This window comes from Vombatus ursinus, unplaced genomic scaffold (assembly GCF_900497805.2).
Source record: "Vombatus ursinus unplaced genomic scaffold, bare-nosed wombat genome assembly UNPS02014772.1, whole genome shotgun sequence".
NCBI classification, from domain to species: Eukaryota; Metazoa; Chordata; class Mammalia; order Diprotodontia; family Vombatidae; genus Vombatus; species Vombatus ursinus.
In genome coordinates, this window is record NW_020954550.1 from 31,250,737 (window position 1) to 31,268,017 (window position 17,281).

General features: G+C 35.8%; 1 protein-coding gene across 1 annotated transcript in view; it reads right to left on the reverse strand.

The window, feature by feature from the left end:
- The window catches only part of CCDC152 (coiled-coil domain containing 152), a 48,099-nt gene extending 35,015 nt beyond the window's left edge, over positions 1-13,084 (reverse strand). The window contains exons 1-3 of the mRNA XM_027863396.1: positions 12,998-13,084; positions 12,005-12,110; positions 2,615-2,683 (exon numbers count right to left, since the gene is read on the reverse strand). Of these exons, the coding sequence (XP_027719197.1) occupies positions 2,615-2,683; positions 12,005-12,110; positions 12,998-13,084 (262 nt within the window). The remainder of the gene's footprint in view (positions 1-2,614; positions 2,684-12,004; positions 12,111-12,997) is intronic.
- Between the last annotated feature and the right edge of the window lie 4,197 nt (positions 13,085-17,281).

Genomic DNA, 17,281 nt, shown 5'->3' on the forward strand with positions numbered 1-17,281 from the left:
CTATCTATCTATCTATCTATCTATCTATCTATCTATCTATCTATCTAATTTATTTACCTACCTACATATCTCTGAATGTACAATTAGAGTAGGTGAGGAGATGAGAGAAGGTGAAAAGATGAGAGCGTGTATTTGTGGGATGCTTCACAGGAACATCATGTGAATTTGGTTGTTTTATGGAAAACGTATGACCTCAGACATCACGACCCCTACAATCTGGGAGTCTTTAGTGTCTGAGATAAAATGAAGCCCAAAGAAGGAAGGATGATATAAAAAAGCAGCAGGAAGCAGACAAGTGACTATTGCTAAATTAGAAAAGGTTCTCAATTTTTTGATCAACTTTTTTGAAGCTCTCTTGCTCCGGTAATAACACAGATCCAACATATTAAGACATAGTTCATATATATTGTTCCACACGATTCTAGGATTAGACAAGTAGTAACAAAAGCATGACCTTTCATTGTTTCTGGCAGTGATACTTTTTTTTCTTTTGAAAATCTGATTAATTCCATCATGGAATCATTCAGAAGGGCAAGAAAAACTCAATTTTTCATTCATACTGTGAAATTGCAGAGGCACTGCCAAAACAGAATTCTGTACCTTGGCAAGGGACCCCAACCACTTTTCTGCATGTCACTGCCAGAATGTAGGGGAGGAAGAGAATATCCAGTATAAATAGAGAGGCCCCCAAAGCTTGTGAAGCAGTCACAGATGTGGTCCTCCAGAGAATCCATCAACCTCTGCTGAGAGAGGATGGGAAATTAAGATGGCAAGAGTAGGGCTACTTTCTAAAGAATTTTCAAAGTCCAGCAGGGACTTTTCTTTGAGCTGGAAAAAGCTACTCCTTTACTGGGAACAACTGTCCTCACTGATAAAGCATTCACATAGAGCAGTTAGCATGGAAAGGCATACCTAAAAGTTAGATGAATCAATCCTTGAGATCACATATTAAAGTTTGTAAGTGTTTTACATATATTGTTGCATTTGATCCTTACAATAAGTTTGTCAGGAAAGTGCTTGAGTTATTACTATTCCCATTTTACAGATGAGAAAACTGAAACTCAAAAAGGTAAGTGATTTACTTGTCCATTGTCAGTCAGTGTGTAAGTAGTGGAAGTGGGATTTGAAACCAGTTCTCTCCTGACTCTAATTGAGACTTTCTACTATACCATGTGACCAGATCTCTTCCTTAGCACACTGGAGAAGCGTAGTAAAAATTATATTACCAATTAATATATTTTATTGACAGGTACTACTACACATTTTGAGTTAACAGTTACACATGAACTTATTTACAGATCTGTGAGATAGCTCACATTCTTCTTTTTTTCTTTTTTTAAATAATATTTTATTTTTTCCCCAATTACAAGATCTCACATTCTTTTAAGCAAAGGTGATGATCCTTTTAAATATTCCTTTAAACAAAAATGATGCTTAACATAGACTCAGAACTTTACCTTTATAGCATTAAAGTGTTTTATCTGAAACTGTACCAGGTTGTTGCTTTTAAAGAAACTTTGAGACAGCTTTAACATTTAGATTCACTCAAACTCTAAAATGATAGGCCATAAGAAACCACTTAATCCAATCATGGAATTTGGCATTCAAAATTCCATTAATTCATGGGAGAATATATTTTACTCCAAATTGAATATAGGTCTCTGAATTCTGTACAAGGCCCTCTCAAATTGTTATGTATGTTTTTCGGGCTCCATCCATATTTAAAGAGGGAACTTTAGGGAAAAGGAAAGGGTAAGAGAAGATAATTAAAAATATTTCTAATTAAAGAGAATAAATCCTATGATCATATAAATTTCTTGTCCAAATGTTTCCTTAAGAAATTTGCAATGACACAAGTATATGAGATGCCTGTAAGAATAATGGTTTAAGTATGAGAAATTGTTTGATTTAAGCTGAAATGGACAAGTGACATGGTGACAGACATATATTTGTAGCTGACTCAGAAAAGGGCAAGTGTCATTGGTCTGTCCATTTGATTGTAACAATCATAAAAATATGACAGGAGCAGGATGAATTTTGGAGTTTCTAGGACAAGGCACATGTAGTTGTGCCATGGACAACTGTATGACCCAAATATTTTTTAAATTTCGTTTATAAGATATGATCTTAGGCCATAACCAAAACCCCTCCAAACCCACTGAATAGAGAAAATATCAATCACTATCAGTACATAATCTCTAAGTACTAACATTTTACTTTAGGAATACACAGACTTATTAAAGGGAGCTACGAATGTTCAGAGTAGAAATACCTTTAACTTTTTGAAACTGATTAAAGTACTTGCTATGATTAACCTGAAAGTGTTCCCTGACGCCACTTTCAAAAGAGAGAATTCTGGGAAGGATGGACTATTGCTCTGACCCAACATGGAGCCTCTTAAAACAACATTGAGCCTCTTAAATATTTTATTAATAATTTTAAGAAGGTTTATAAATATCAAATATTTGTAGTTTTGAATAGTAGAGCTAAATAAAGTCATATTAAAGGGCCTTACTATTAATGGGGTTAAGGTTTACATTTTTAAGAGGTTCTAAAGTAAATCAGATCGATGTCTTGGATAAAATGAACTAAAGTCTAACTTTTAAAAATGTACCTTTCAAATCATATTGATTTTCAATGGTTTCCTGGAGTCCATTTATCACATTCTGAAAAGCAGTAAATTCTAAAAAATAAAAGTGAGAAAATTCATTTGTAAACTTTTAAACTTATTTTTTGCAACTATTTTGTTGCAATGTTTAAGAAAGAATATATTACCAAACCAAACTATGAATATCAAACTAGAAAGATATGTGTTGCCCTGATTGAATGGGTTAGCAACCCAGTAATTATTTTAAATAAACAAATTCCAAACTAAGACTAAATTCCTAACCAGTGTCTTGCATTTTAAATATTGGGACTTTATGTTTTCAGTAGTTTTTCAGTCCTATCTGACTCTTTGTGACCCCATTTGGGGTTTTCTTGGCAGAGATACTGGAGTGGTTTGCCATTTCCTTCTCCAACTCATTTTGCAAATGAGAACCTGAGACAAACAAGGTTAAGTGACTTCTCCAGGGTCACACAGCTGCTAAGTGTCTGGGGCCAGATTTAAACTCAGGAAGATGAGTCTTCTTAACTCCAAGCCCAGAGCTCTATCCACTGTGCCACCTAGTTGCCCTAGCCAGGGTATAATCCTTTCACAGTGCTCTTAATAGTCTGTCTTAAGATGCTACAGAGAGTCCTGAAGATCTAGTGCTCTAAACCTGGAAAATCCTGGGGAGCCTAACCCTGGGAGGTGGTGGAGGTCACTGTAGGAATTGAGGTTCTATTCTGAGGGTCTGAAGAAGGGAAAAGGGAAAGTAAAAGATAGAGTACAGTGGAAGAGAAAGGAAAAAAGAGGGGAAAGCATTTGATATTTCTCATAAGTGGGGTACATGAGAAGAATATACAAACACAGAGAGATTGGGGGAGTAGGCAACTGATGAACCTTATTCTTATCCCCAATATACAAAGGAGGATTTTACACACACACACGCACACACGCACGCACGCATGCATGCACGCACGCACACACACACACACACAAACACATTGAGAGAGACAGAGAGAGAGAGATACTGGTCTAGAAACAGGAAAACAGGAATAGGAACTGAAGATTAAGATGGAGGACAACACTGAGGAAGGAATAGTAACAAGTAAAACAAATTTTCTGATGCTGAAGAGGGAATTACAGGGGTAGAAAGGAAATAAATGAACTAGAATCTAAGGATTGCCTCTTAGACAACTGGGGAACGTCCGAACAAACTGGTATATGAATGTAATACATTCATAAAATGTGATAACATGAATACATTATACCATTAGAAATGACAAAAGAGATTACTTCACAGAATCCTAGGTAGTTTGGTGTAGATTGAAATGAACAAAAGCAGGAGAACAATTTATATAAAGATAACGATATGGTAAAGAAACGCAACTCTGAAAAATGAAGAATTCTGACCAAAGTAATGACTAATCATGTTGCTAGAGGACTTATGACGAAGCACATTACCCACCTCCTGACAGAGGTGAGAGATGCAAAGTGCAAAGACATACATTTTTAGACTTTTGGACATAATTACTATGTAGATTTATTTTGCCTGAATATGTTTATTTATTATAAAAGTATTTTTTCCCCTTTCTTTTTCTTAATTAATTGGAGGGGAAAGGGTCAGTCACAGTAATGTCAAAATGACTATTTTAATAATACATAGAATAGAATTAGGCATTTAATTTCAAACTAAAAATAAAGTCTACTGAAACAAAATTACCCTTGGAGGGGCAAAAACTTTTGATTAAAAGTTTCCAAACATAATGAAAAGATTTCTTCTCTTTTGTATTAGACATGAATTCAACAAATCAGAGCAGTCCTACCAGCAGAAATAAATGGACTGTTACTTTGTTGACTGGGATTATGCTTATCCTAGGAAAAACATTTCTGTAAAGGCCTCAGCTCCAGATGATGGTTGTCAAGAGAATTCTTCATCAGGCGTCAATGGGCAGAATAAATTACTTGGTAACTAATGGATTTGGTCAGTGTATCCACATCCCACAATAATTACGTCTAACTTGGTGACCCTTAGCATCTGATGGAGCTTCTTCTCTGTACCTAGACTTCTATGAGTATGTATATAAAATTGAGATTCTTCTTGCTACAGTTTTGGGGTTCAAGGGTTATATCAGTTTCCTCCTTCCAATTCCTTTCAGTGTGAGTATAAAACGAATTCAATTCAATTTAATCCAACAAGCTTTTGTTAACTACCTACTATGTGCCAGACACTTTGATTACCAGTGAGAATCTCTCTAAAGCATTCACACCCACTCCTCACCCCCATGGATTGTGGAGTTGGCATTCTTAAAATCTCATGATTTTAATTAGCAATTATATAAAAATTAATCCTCTCGTGATGGAAGATGTGGAGCTAATTTAAATGTTTTAATAATGTTTAGATACATTATTTAAAGTTGGAAATTAGTAACTATAGCTTATAGATTTAGTTCTATATAAACATGGTAATGTTTATGACTTTTACCAAATCAAAATTAGGAATAATTTTTTTCATGAATAGCAATTATCATCATTAATTTTCTAGAATTCACTTTTTTTTGACCAGTATCCTCATTTTTTATTAAGAACAGTATACATGCATATGGAAAAGTATGCCCACAGCTGTGATCATGTTTGCATGGCAGAAACAAATGAACTACAAATCGACAGAGCTGGTCATCGTTGTTTATCACATTCTGGTGCCTTAGTCAAAGTCAATGTGTATTGGTCCAGTTGACCATGTAATGATCAGGATATACCATCAATTTTATGCAGACACCTTCCCAAGACAGTCTTATTGTTCCTGAAGGTAGGAGTGAGAAACTCATTAGCTTGAAAGACCACGATAACCAAAATGAAAGATTTTAAGTTTGCCTTATAGACCCCTTGGGCCCTAGTCACTATTTAATGTTTTATGTTGAGACCCACCTCCTATTAATTTGCTTCCTCATGTGAATCGAAATGTCTGCCTTTTGAAATAAAATACTTTTGCTGTTTTTGTTTTGTCTGGATTAGTGAGTTCATCAGCCTAGAGAATTTCCAGTGTGGAAACTCTCTCCACTAATGTAAACCATCTATAATACAGACTTAGAGAATTATCTGGGATCAGTGAGAGGGTAAATTACTTGTCCATGTTTGCAGAGCCAAAAACCAACACAGGCAGTCATTCAGCCCAGGTTTTCCTGTCTCCAAGGCCTGTAGTGCTGCCTCTAGTGAATAAATGGATGAAACATTTATTCAATGCTTTCTGTATACTAAGAGAAATAATAATTTGTTTCTAGAATTCACTTTGTTGGAATTATAATTTTTTAAAAGGGAAAACAACAATAAATTTGTTATCCCAAGTATGACTCTATCCATTGGAAATTTTTAACTTTATGCTTATGAAAGATATAAAAGCAGTATTCCTTAAACAAGTATTATCTGCCTCTGGTACTGGAAGTGATGTGGTTGGATTAACCAGGTTTCCCTTCCTCCCTCTTTCCTTTTTTATCTCCCTCCCACCTCTCCAGGCAACGAGGGACTTTCTGACCAGCTTCCTATTCCATTATCTCATATTTGCTATTTGTTGAGGTCATGACCTAAAGGTTGTAGAGTAGGCCAGGTGTCCCAACAAAAAAATATCAAAAGATAACAGAATTAAACTTCCTCTTTCTGTTAAGAACTGCTTTAAAAGACAGCAGGAAGCCAGCAGAATATGAGAGATAGTTGGCACAAGGAAAATCAGTCTAAACCTAAGAAATCACAAGATGCTTATAAATGCTGAATAAGGAGCCATGCCAAGAAAAGTATGAGTAAACAGAAGACAACATAAAACATAAAGAAGGAAAATATAAATAAACAGAAGACATTAAAAACGATAAAGACATACTGTGGATTCAGAGAAATGCAAAAGGTAATCTGAGATGAAAAAGACAACTCCACATGTATAAGCAAAATTGTAAAGGAAAAAATTGCTTGGGCACAAGGATTATAAGAATGACGAGAAGTGAAGCAAATGATAAAAAAATTAGACTTTAAATAATTTTGGTGGGAAAAAATGGATAAAATTAAATACCTTGGAACAAAAAACTAGAAAAACCCAACTAATGTACACCCTGAAAGCGAAAATGAAGAATTCAGAACTCAATGCCTTCATGAAATAATAAGAAATATTAGAACAAAGTCAAAAGATGGAAAATGTAAGGTAGCTACTATCAAAAACAACTGACCTGGAAAATACATCAAGGAGAGACAATTTAAGAATCACTCAACTCCCTGAAAATCATGGCCAAACAAAAAAAAACAATCTCCTTTAAATGAAGCGAATATGGTTGTGATACTTAAACCAATGAAAGATAAAGCATAGAATAAAGAAAAAGTAAAGAAAACTATAAACCAATATCTCCAATGAATATTGACACAAAATGCTGAATAAAATATTAACAAAGAGGATACAACAACATATTAAATATATACTATGATCAAGCTGAAATCATACTAGGAATTCAGGGTTAATTCAAAATTAGGAATACTATAAACAGAAAAGACCATATTACTAATAAAAAAAACAAAAAAAATCACAATTGTATAAACAAATGCTGAAAAAGGTTTTGAGAAAACACATCCTTTTATGTAAAAGTGTTTTTAGAAAGTATAACAACAAAAGGACCCTTAATGTCAAAATGACATGTATTTAAAACCAAAAGCTAGTGGTTTTTTTTTGTCATGGAGAAAAGCTAGAGGCCTTTTTAATAAGCTCAGGAGTGAATTAAAGATGTCTGCTATTTCCACTATTATTTTATATAGTTCTAAAAATTCTAGCTATAGCAATAATACAAGAAAAACAACTGGAGTGGGAAAAGAAATGAAGCAAGAAGACCAACCAGCAGGTCACCATAACAGTCCAGAAGTGAGGTAATGAGGGTCACCATCATGGTGGTGGCAATGTCAGATGAAAGAAGGAGCCATATATTATGGATGTTACAAAGGTAGAAATGACAGGACTTGGCAACTGATTGGATATAGGGAGTAAGTGTGAGTGAGGAAGGCTGGAAGCCTGGTAAATAGGTGTATGATGCCAACCTACAACAATAATGAGGAAGTCAGGAAGAGGGGAAGGTTTGGGGAAAAGATGATGAGTTCAATCTTAGAGGAATTAGATAGTACAGTAGATAGAGTACTGGGCCACAGTCAGGAAGACCTGAGTTCAAATCTGGCCTTAGACACTAGCTGGGCGATCCTGGGCAAGTCACTTAATCTGTTTGCCTCAGTTTCCTCATCCATAGAATGGCAATAATAATAGCATCTACTTCCCTGGGCTCTTGTCAGGATCAAGTGAGATAATGATTATAAAGTGTTGGCACAGTGCCTGGCACATACCAAGCATTATACAAACATTAGTTATTATTGCTAGTGTTATTAAGTTTGAGATATCTATAAGACATCCAGTTTGAGATGTCAACAGGCATTAGGAGATGTGAGCCTGGAGGTCAGGAGTTAAGGCTGGATAAATAGATCTGAGAATCTAACAAACATCTACATATGAAATAAATCGTCAGTCTTTTTGTATACTGCCAACAAAACCCAGAAGGAAGGGATTTTAAAAAAGGAAATCTTTTCAAAATAACTGCAGAATGTATAAAATATCTGGGAATTAAATTATCAAAACACATAGGAGTTAAACAGGTACAACTACAAAAGAGTCTTTACAAAAATGAAGATATAATTAAAGAGATGTTAATTGTCATGGGTAGGTTGTACCAATATAATAAAAATGACAGTACCACCTAAATTCATTGACATATTCAATGCCATATTGATCAAACTACCAAAGACTTATTTTATAAAACTAGAAAAAAAGGACAAAATTCATCTGAACAAAATGTCAAGAATCTCAATAATTTTTAAAACTGGGAAGGAAGAGCACCTGGCAGATCTCAAACAATACTAGAAAGTAGTAATCATCAAAACTATTTAATACTGATTCAAAAATAGAAAAGTTGATTAGTGGAACAAATTAGGGAGGTCCTCAAGACCCAAAAATGATTGATCAGAATAGCAGAATGTTCAATAAAACCAAGGACTGCAGCTCTTGGGATAAGGACTCTATCTCATTATTAGACAAAAACTTCTAAGAAAAATGGAAAGCAGTCTGGCAAAAATTTGGGTTATATGAGAGTCTCATTATTTATTCTATAATAAACTCCAAATAGATAAATGACCTAGATATAAAAGGTCATGTCATATACATGTAACTTATATATGACAGGTCTTCCCTATTAAAATGTAAGCTCCTTATGAATAGAGTTAATTTTATTCCTTGACCTTGTGTCTCCAGTACATAGTAAGCACTTAATGAACACTTGTTTGGTTGATTGATCAATAACAACTTTGGAAGACCGATAGTGAAGCATGTTTCCTACCCCTTGGCAGGGATGTAAGGCAGTAAAAGATGTGCAGACTCAGCCAATGCACAGATTTGTTTTGTTTAACTCTATTTATTTATTTTAAGGGAGAGCTTTTTTAAAATGGGGGGAGTTGAAAATTTAGGGATGAGGTTAGAAAGATTTCAAAAGTGATACCATAAAAAGGAAGGAAGAAAGAAAAGTGTATCAATGAAACATTTAAAATACACAGAATAGAGCAGAGGCAAGTGTAGAAGGTGACAGAGACAAATAGTATTGGAACTACTATGTTGAATTTAATATACATTTGAAAAAACGATTTCTAAGTAATTGAGTTTTATAATGTCATATACAATCTTCTTTTTCCATTCTTCTTTATATAATGAAATGTTCATGTCTGTTGATGTTGGTCAAATTCATACTAATAAAAAAATTTAAAAAGCAGTGTTTGCTTTTCCCAATCTTATTTATATTACCACAATGTTTGGAAATCCCAAATAGTTATTTTCCTAATATTTTAACTCAAATTTTACAGCAGCAAATCAGAAACTCCTACAGTTATCTTGGTCCCAAAAAACAGATGGAAAGGAAACTTTTCACCTGGGGTTGCTGAGCAGAAAAAAGTGAGCTGGTAACGAACGGATTTGACTAGTGTGGCAAAATCCCAAAATAATTTTGTGCCTAATTTAATACATATTAGTATTGGGAGTTTAATGTAGACATTAGCAAACATTGAAAAATACATTTATGAAACCTATAACTTCAATACTTACAGCATTTTTCTTTCTTTTTTTCTTTTTTGGCTAGGCAATGGGGTTAAGTGACTTGCCTAGGGTCACACAGCTAGTGTTACGTGTCTGAGTCCACATTTGAACTCAAGTCCTCCTAAATCTAGGGCTGGTGCTCAATCCACTGTGCCACCTCGCTGCCCCAGCGTTTTTCTTAAAGCACAGGTCCAACCATATTCTTCCCCACCCCACTCTGCCCTCAGTAAATTCCAGTGGCTCCTTGATGCTTCCAAGATCAAATACAAAATCCTGTTTGGTGTTGAAAACCCTTCATAACCTAGCTCTTCTCTACCTTTTTAGTCTTCTTATACCTTACTCTCTGCCATGTACTCTTCATCGCAGGAACATTGGCTTCCTGGTGGCTCTGTGAACATGATACTCCATCACCCTGGCTCAGCATTTTCTCTAGCTGTCTCCCAAGCTTGGAATGCTCTCCCTCTCCATCTCTACTTACTGGCTTCCTTTAAGTTCCAAATAAAATACCACCTTATAAAGGAAGCCCTTCTCAACATCTTTGAATTCTAGAACCTTATGTCTTTTAATTACTTCGTATTTATCTTGAATATAGCTTCTTTGTACATATTTGTTTATTGTCTCCCGTTAGACACTGAGGGTAAGAACTGTCTTTTTTTGTTTTTTGTTTGTGTTTTTGCTTTTTGGTGAGACAATCGGGGTTAAGTGACTTGCCCAGGGTCACACAGCTAGTAAGTGTCAAGTGTCTGAGGCCTAATTTGAACTCAGGTCCTCCTGATTCCAAGGCCGGAGCTCTACCCACTTCGCCACCTAGCTGCCCCAAGAACTGTCTTTCTTTTTTCATATTTGTATCCCCAGTGCTTAGCACAGTGTCTGGCACATAGTAGGTCCTAAATAAAGCTTATTGACTATTATTGATTATTGACTTTGTCTTTTTCTATAAAATCTAAGGGAAAAAAGTAAGTAGCACATGTAGGAAGTGGGTTTTGTTTGTTTTACTTCCTGTTAGTTTCCTCCTTATTAACAGTACAAATCTTTTTAGAAATATCAAAAGAATTGTACACTGCATTCTCTTTTGGAAGGGGCCAACGAAAGGAAAAAAGAAACAGAATAAGTGGAAAACTGATCTTGATTCAGACTGGTTAGAATGCATCTCTTCCCTTAGAAAAAGAAGGGCCAACAGGTAGACCAAAATAGTTAGAAGAATAAATAAGTCTTAAAGTGCAGCCCCTGACACAAAAGGAAATCCACTGATTCCAATGTTTGTCCTTATTTGATATACTCATGATTGGCAGGTCAAAGGAACCTGGGAGTCTCCTTACCCTTGATAGATATATTTTAAAAGGTTGGAGCTTATTTTGGCTACCTCTGTACAAAACCACACAGTCCCTACACCCCTTAGGCCATTCCAAATCAGTTTAGTCTGCATGGAATCAATTTCCTGGGTTGCAATTACATGTATGGCTTTGTTTCCTAGAACCAGACCAAGATTGGAGCCCAAAGGTGGTGGTGAGGTAAAAACATATGTCTTTTTGCAACTTTTTATGGGACTGAGTGTTTTATCAGTGGTTTATATGCCATTAATAAATCCTCTTGTTTGACTAGAGTTGGGTGTGACTTTCTGTTCCCTGAGATGTAGAACCAGATTAATGCATCTCATGCCATATTTTTTTTTGCCCCAAATAGCTTGATCATCAAATTTCTTTGTCAACTTAATTATGCATTAATTCAGGCTGTTTCCAAAAATCATGTCCATTTTCAAAGTATGAATATTGACCACCGATTAGAATATTCAAGAGAATATATTATGGGCTCTAAAGACAATTCCAAAAATATTTTGAGCAATGACAGCATCATTGGAATAATGTATTAACTTCCCAAAAACGAATAACCTAAAGGGGACCACACTCATAGAGACGTACAAGTACCAGCACGTTTGCAAAAAATCAGTACTGTTATTGGACATTCACTTCTTGCCAAAAACCCTATATATGAGTGATTTCAAAGTAACTCCATTTCATATATCCTACGTGTTACATCCTTCTATCTGTAAATCTTGCAGTGCCATGCTACTGGCTCGTATTTAGCTTGTGGTTCACCATGACTCCCTGTCTTCCTAAACTATCTACCTCACACTTGACCTCTACAACTAGTCATGCTCATTCTCCACTCAACTTTGATTCTCCGAGGTTCTTCCTATTATACTCTATTTGGTTATCAGTAAATTTAATAAGTATGTCAGAAAGAATTTGCTGATGGAAACAACTTCTTACCTTCTTTAATGGAATTTTCTTTGGTTTGCATCAATTTTAGCAAAGAGTTGGTCTTTTCCAACTGAATATCTAATTTATTGTTCTTTGAACTGATTTCTGACATTCTCTGTGGAAAATAAAATGTATTTAGTTTAATGACAAGTCAAAATTGTATTTTAATTCTTTTACCTTAAGCAAGATGCTTCTTGGGGTTTTCAGAAATGAGAACTTGATATTAAACACTAAATAGTGAAAGGACTACGTAAAGGCTATATGTTCTACAGCTGACTAGACTGTCAATATTTATACAACCTATTTTTACCAAAGTAACATTCTTACCACTTTTATCTGTAGCACTTAAGATAATATAAACTGTCTTCAGCAAAACCCACTCAAGACACAAATTTCTAGAAAAATCTATATAAAAATGAGCAGTCTTGAATTACAACAATAGAAGGAAAAGAGAAGATCAGGGAATGAGAAGAAAGAGTGATAACTGGGAAAGAGAAAGGGAAGATGAGAAGGAAAAGGAGAGTGGCAAATGAAAAGGACCACAGAATTATGACCTATAAGGATCTTGAGAGGTTACCTAGTCTAACTTGCTCCCTCACTCTAATCCCTCATTCTAATAGAAGAGAAAAATGAAGCTTGGTGAAATTAAAAGACTTTTCCTAGGTCACATGTGCCAGAGCTTGGGCAGGTATTCATGCCTCTATTCTCTTAGTCTGTGTTCTTTCTATTATACTACCTAGCCTTCCAAGTAAATTAAAAAATGGAAAGAATAAGAAAGTGTAAGAGTCAGATGGAAATAAGGCTAAAAGGTTGATCTTAAAGCATTTCTTACTTGACCAATGCCCAAGTTCAAGCACATTTCAGGCTTGTATCAATTCCTTTTCCATATTTTGTTTATCACATCCATTTCTCCCTTTCCTTTTCACATTCCCTTCTCCATCCACTGCACAGTTCCCTTTTTATCCTTTAATCTAAACACCACTGTTTAGTACTTCTACATACCTTTTCTATTTGTGAGAAGTCATTTATAAGTTTGTCAAGATTCACCATGCTTACTTTTTTCACAGTTGTTTCATCAGTTTCACTCATATTTCTAGAAAAGAGAATAATATTTAATGTAAAAGAGTAAAAAAACTACAGAAAAGAAATCCCACTCTCCTATTAGCACATTACTAGAACATAGTAGTTGATGAAATTAGCTCTTACATTAGAAGCCTCAGAAGGCCCTTGAGGTGGAGAAGGAAAAAGAGGTGATGAAGTAAGATCTGATCATGATAGCTCACAATTATATTGCATTATTAGGTTTGCTTTTATTCTTTAGATTTTAAAAGACTTTTCCCCTCTTTTATTATTAACTTAATAACACAAATATTTCTGCATATGAAAATGTCCTTGTACATAACATTAAAAAATGTTACATTTAACAAGTAACAATATTACTTTGTGTCCTCCCCTGAACTTTTTTCTTCTTTTGATTTTATTTTTTAGCTTTTATTTAGTATTTTATTTTTACCCAGTTACATGTAAAAACAATTTTTAACATTCATTTTTTAAAACTTTGAGCTCCAAAGGGGCAGCTAGGTGGTGCAGCAGATACAGCACCAGCCCTGAATTCAGGAGGACCCGAGTTCAAATCTGGCCTCAGACCAAACACTTGACACTTACTACCGGTGTGACCCTGGGCAAGTCACTTAACCCCAACTGCCTAAAAAAAGAAAAAAGAAAGAGAAAAACTTTGAGTTCCAAATTCTCTCCTTCCTCCCTCCCTACCCCCCCTTCACTAAGAAGTAAAGCAATTCGATATAGGTTATACATGTGTAGTCATGCAAAATATATCCATAATAGTCATGTTGTGAAAGAAAATATAGACCAAAAAAAAAACTCAAGAAAAATAAAGTTAAAAAAGAGTATGCTTCAATCTATATTCAGACACCATCAGTTCTTTCTCTAGGAATGGATAGCATTTTTCATCATTAAGTCCTTCAGAATTGTCTTGGATCATTGTATTGCTGAGAATAGCTAAGTCATTCATAGCCGATCATCTTATAATATTCTTGTTACTTTTTACACAGTATATTTCACTTTGCATCAGCCCATGCAAGTCTATCCAGGTTTTTCTGAGAGCATCTTGCTCATCGCTTCTTATAGTATGATAGTATTCCACCATAATTCCATTATACCACAACTTGTTCAGCCATTCCCCAACTGATGGGCTTCACTCAACTTCCAGTTCTTTACCCTCAGAAAAGAACTGCTATAAATATTTTTTTTTGTGTGTATATACATATACACATATATATATATATAACCAAAAAAAAGCAAAAAGGAAACGGACTTGTGTGTGGTGTATATGTATGTGTATATATATATAGGTATATGTGTGTATATATATATACACACACACACAGGTCCTTTTCCTTTTAAAAATATTAATACATAATTATAATTATAAATTAGTATTAATAAATATTTATAATTATAAATAACAAATATTTTTGTGTATATATATAATATATATTATATATAATATATATAATATATATATATATACACACAGGTCCTTTTCCTTTTTGTTTTTTTTTTATCACCTTGGGGATACAGACCCGGTAGTGGTATTACTAAATCAAAGGGTATGCATGGTTTTATAGCCCTTTGGGCATAGTTCCAAATTGCTCTACAGAATGGTTGAATCAGTTCACAAGTCCACCAACAGTACATTAAAGTCTCATTTTTCCCACATCCTCTCCAACATTTGTCATTTACCTTTTCTGTGCTATTAGCAAATCTAATAGGTATGAGATAGTACCTCAGAAGTGTTTTAATTTGCATTTCTCCAATCAATAGTGAGAGCATTTCTCCATATGGCTATGGATCTTTGTGATTTAAATGTTTTATTGCTCCTCACTTTCCATTCATTCATTCAATCATTTACTTAGTAATTTATTTATTTATTTGTTCATTCATTCTTTCAGCACCTCTATAACAACCAGCAAAAACAGACAGTGCCTTGCTGTTTCAGCTACTATGGCTTCCTTGCCTTATAGGTGGCAATTGGTCTGCAGTTGAAGGGGACAGCTCGCCCCTTCTCTAAAGGAGTTGTTTTCCAGGATGGTGACTGAATTACAAGCAGGACCAATGGGGATGTCAGTTTTCACGGCTCTTAGGTTCAGGATCCTTGGGGTCTCTATCCAGGTCTTAGGGAAAGTGATGGTGGTTTGATTCCCCTGGCACAAGCTGTCTCCTGACTCTCTCTTAGGGTCCTTTGAGAATTGCAGTGACCTCTAGACCATTGGTTCTGTTTTCTGCCCAACCCCTACAGCCATCAATAAGGAGAGAAATCACAGTGGAGAAATGGCCCATTCTTCCTTAGCACTGCCACCAAATGTTGATCAACTGCCACCTGAACAGGCAGATAAGCCCAAGGGTCCTGGAAATGGCAGCATCCCACAGACCACCCATCCTGCATTCAGTGCAGATCTCACAATCATTATCCTGGGAAGCAACCTCTGTGGAAATACAGCCTGGCAACTGCTTCTATGTGTGTTGCAACCACAGCTAAGAACCAGAAAAGAAAGTCCTTCCTATTAACTCAATGCCACTGTCAAAAATGGTTCACCACCAGGGAGCATTCAGCCATGGCTGTCCTCTTGCTCCCCACAAAGACAGAAATCACAATTACCCTGGAGACTGGCTGGTCAGATTCTAGGTCAGGCATCTATCTATCCATGTCATGTGCAGGTCAGGCAATCTATGTTAGATGGTTGTTTATATCACACTATCTATTTTTTCCTGGAGTCATCTATGCTGACCATAGTTCTTAATTTCTCTATCATTTCATCATTTGTCATCTTGGTGGTCTTTTTTCTTTTTGTCTGAAGACCTGGAAGAATTATCAACGTTAGACTCACCAGCTGGTTCAGGAACAAGATTAAACTCTTTATCACTGTTTTCTGTTAGTGTTGCTCAAATTTCTAAGCCTTTTGCATCGAGGGCTGGAATTTATGAAGGGAAGATGTCTTTCTCAGGAAAAGCAAAACTTAAATACTTGTTTTTGTGTGTTGGAGTCAAAGAACTTGGGCATATCCAGCACAGTCTAGCAGTTCAGTTTTTGTCCTACCTCAGTGATACTGGAGTGACAGTAGAGCAAGAGAGTCCCCCGTTCCGGAATCCCAGTGAATTCTTCAGTAAAGTATTGAAGCCAATACAGATACTGGGCTAAAAATCAGATATTGGGAGAAATTTTTAGTCATTCCTTTTATTTTTTCTTATTTCCTGTGCCTGAGGATTTTATGCCAAGGCTTTCTTTTCTCTGAACAGAGGGCAAAGGTATCAAACCATGAATGGCCAACAAAAAGTCTTTACCTACAGTGCTAACAACTATAGTGTTAAAACGTGAGACACTGGTGGCTTGTCCTTTGGTTTGCCATTATCAAATGGTAAATCAGAATGATCATATAAAAGCCCCAGCCACTAATGAGTCCCCACCTCCTATGGGTTACCTTGTTCTCCCTCTGGCTAGACCACGCCAGTCTACTCATAAAAATCTTGTGACTCCCTATAATTTCCAGGAACAAATACAAAATTCTGACTAGTGTTCAATACTCTTCATGACGCAACCACCTCCTACCTTTCATACTCTTACAGCGACACCGGCCTGGCTTTTCATAAGACACTCCATCTCTTGGCTCCTGGCATTTTCTCTGGCTGTCCCCCATGCCTGGAATACTCTCCCTTCTCCACTCTGATTACTGACCTCCCTGACTTCCATAAATCCCAATTAAAATCCTATTTACTACAGGAAACTTTTCCCAACCCTTAATTGTAGTGTCTTCCCTTTTAAAATTATTTCCTATTTATCCTATACATGTTTGTACATATTTGTTTGCTTGTTGTTCACTCGTTCAGACTGTAAGCTCCTTGAGGACAGGGACTGTCTTTTGCTCTTTTTGTATCCCCAACACTTAACACTGTGCCTGGCACATGTTGTTGTTCAGTCATTTTCAGTTGTATCTGACCCTTTGTGATGCCATTTGGGGTTTTCTTGGCAAAGACACTAGAGTGGTTTGCCACTTCCTTCTCCAGTTCAGTTTACAGATGAAGATACTGTGGCAGACAGGGTAAAGTGATTTGCCCAGGGTCATATAGCTAGTAAGTGTCTGAGGCCAGATCTCAACTCAGGAAAATAAGCCTTCCAGGCCTGGCACTATCTACTGTGCCACCTACTGCCTGGCCCATAGTAGGCACTTAATCAATGTTTAATGACTGACCATGCCTCCTAGCCCTAGA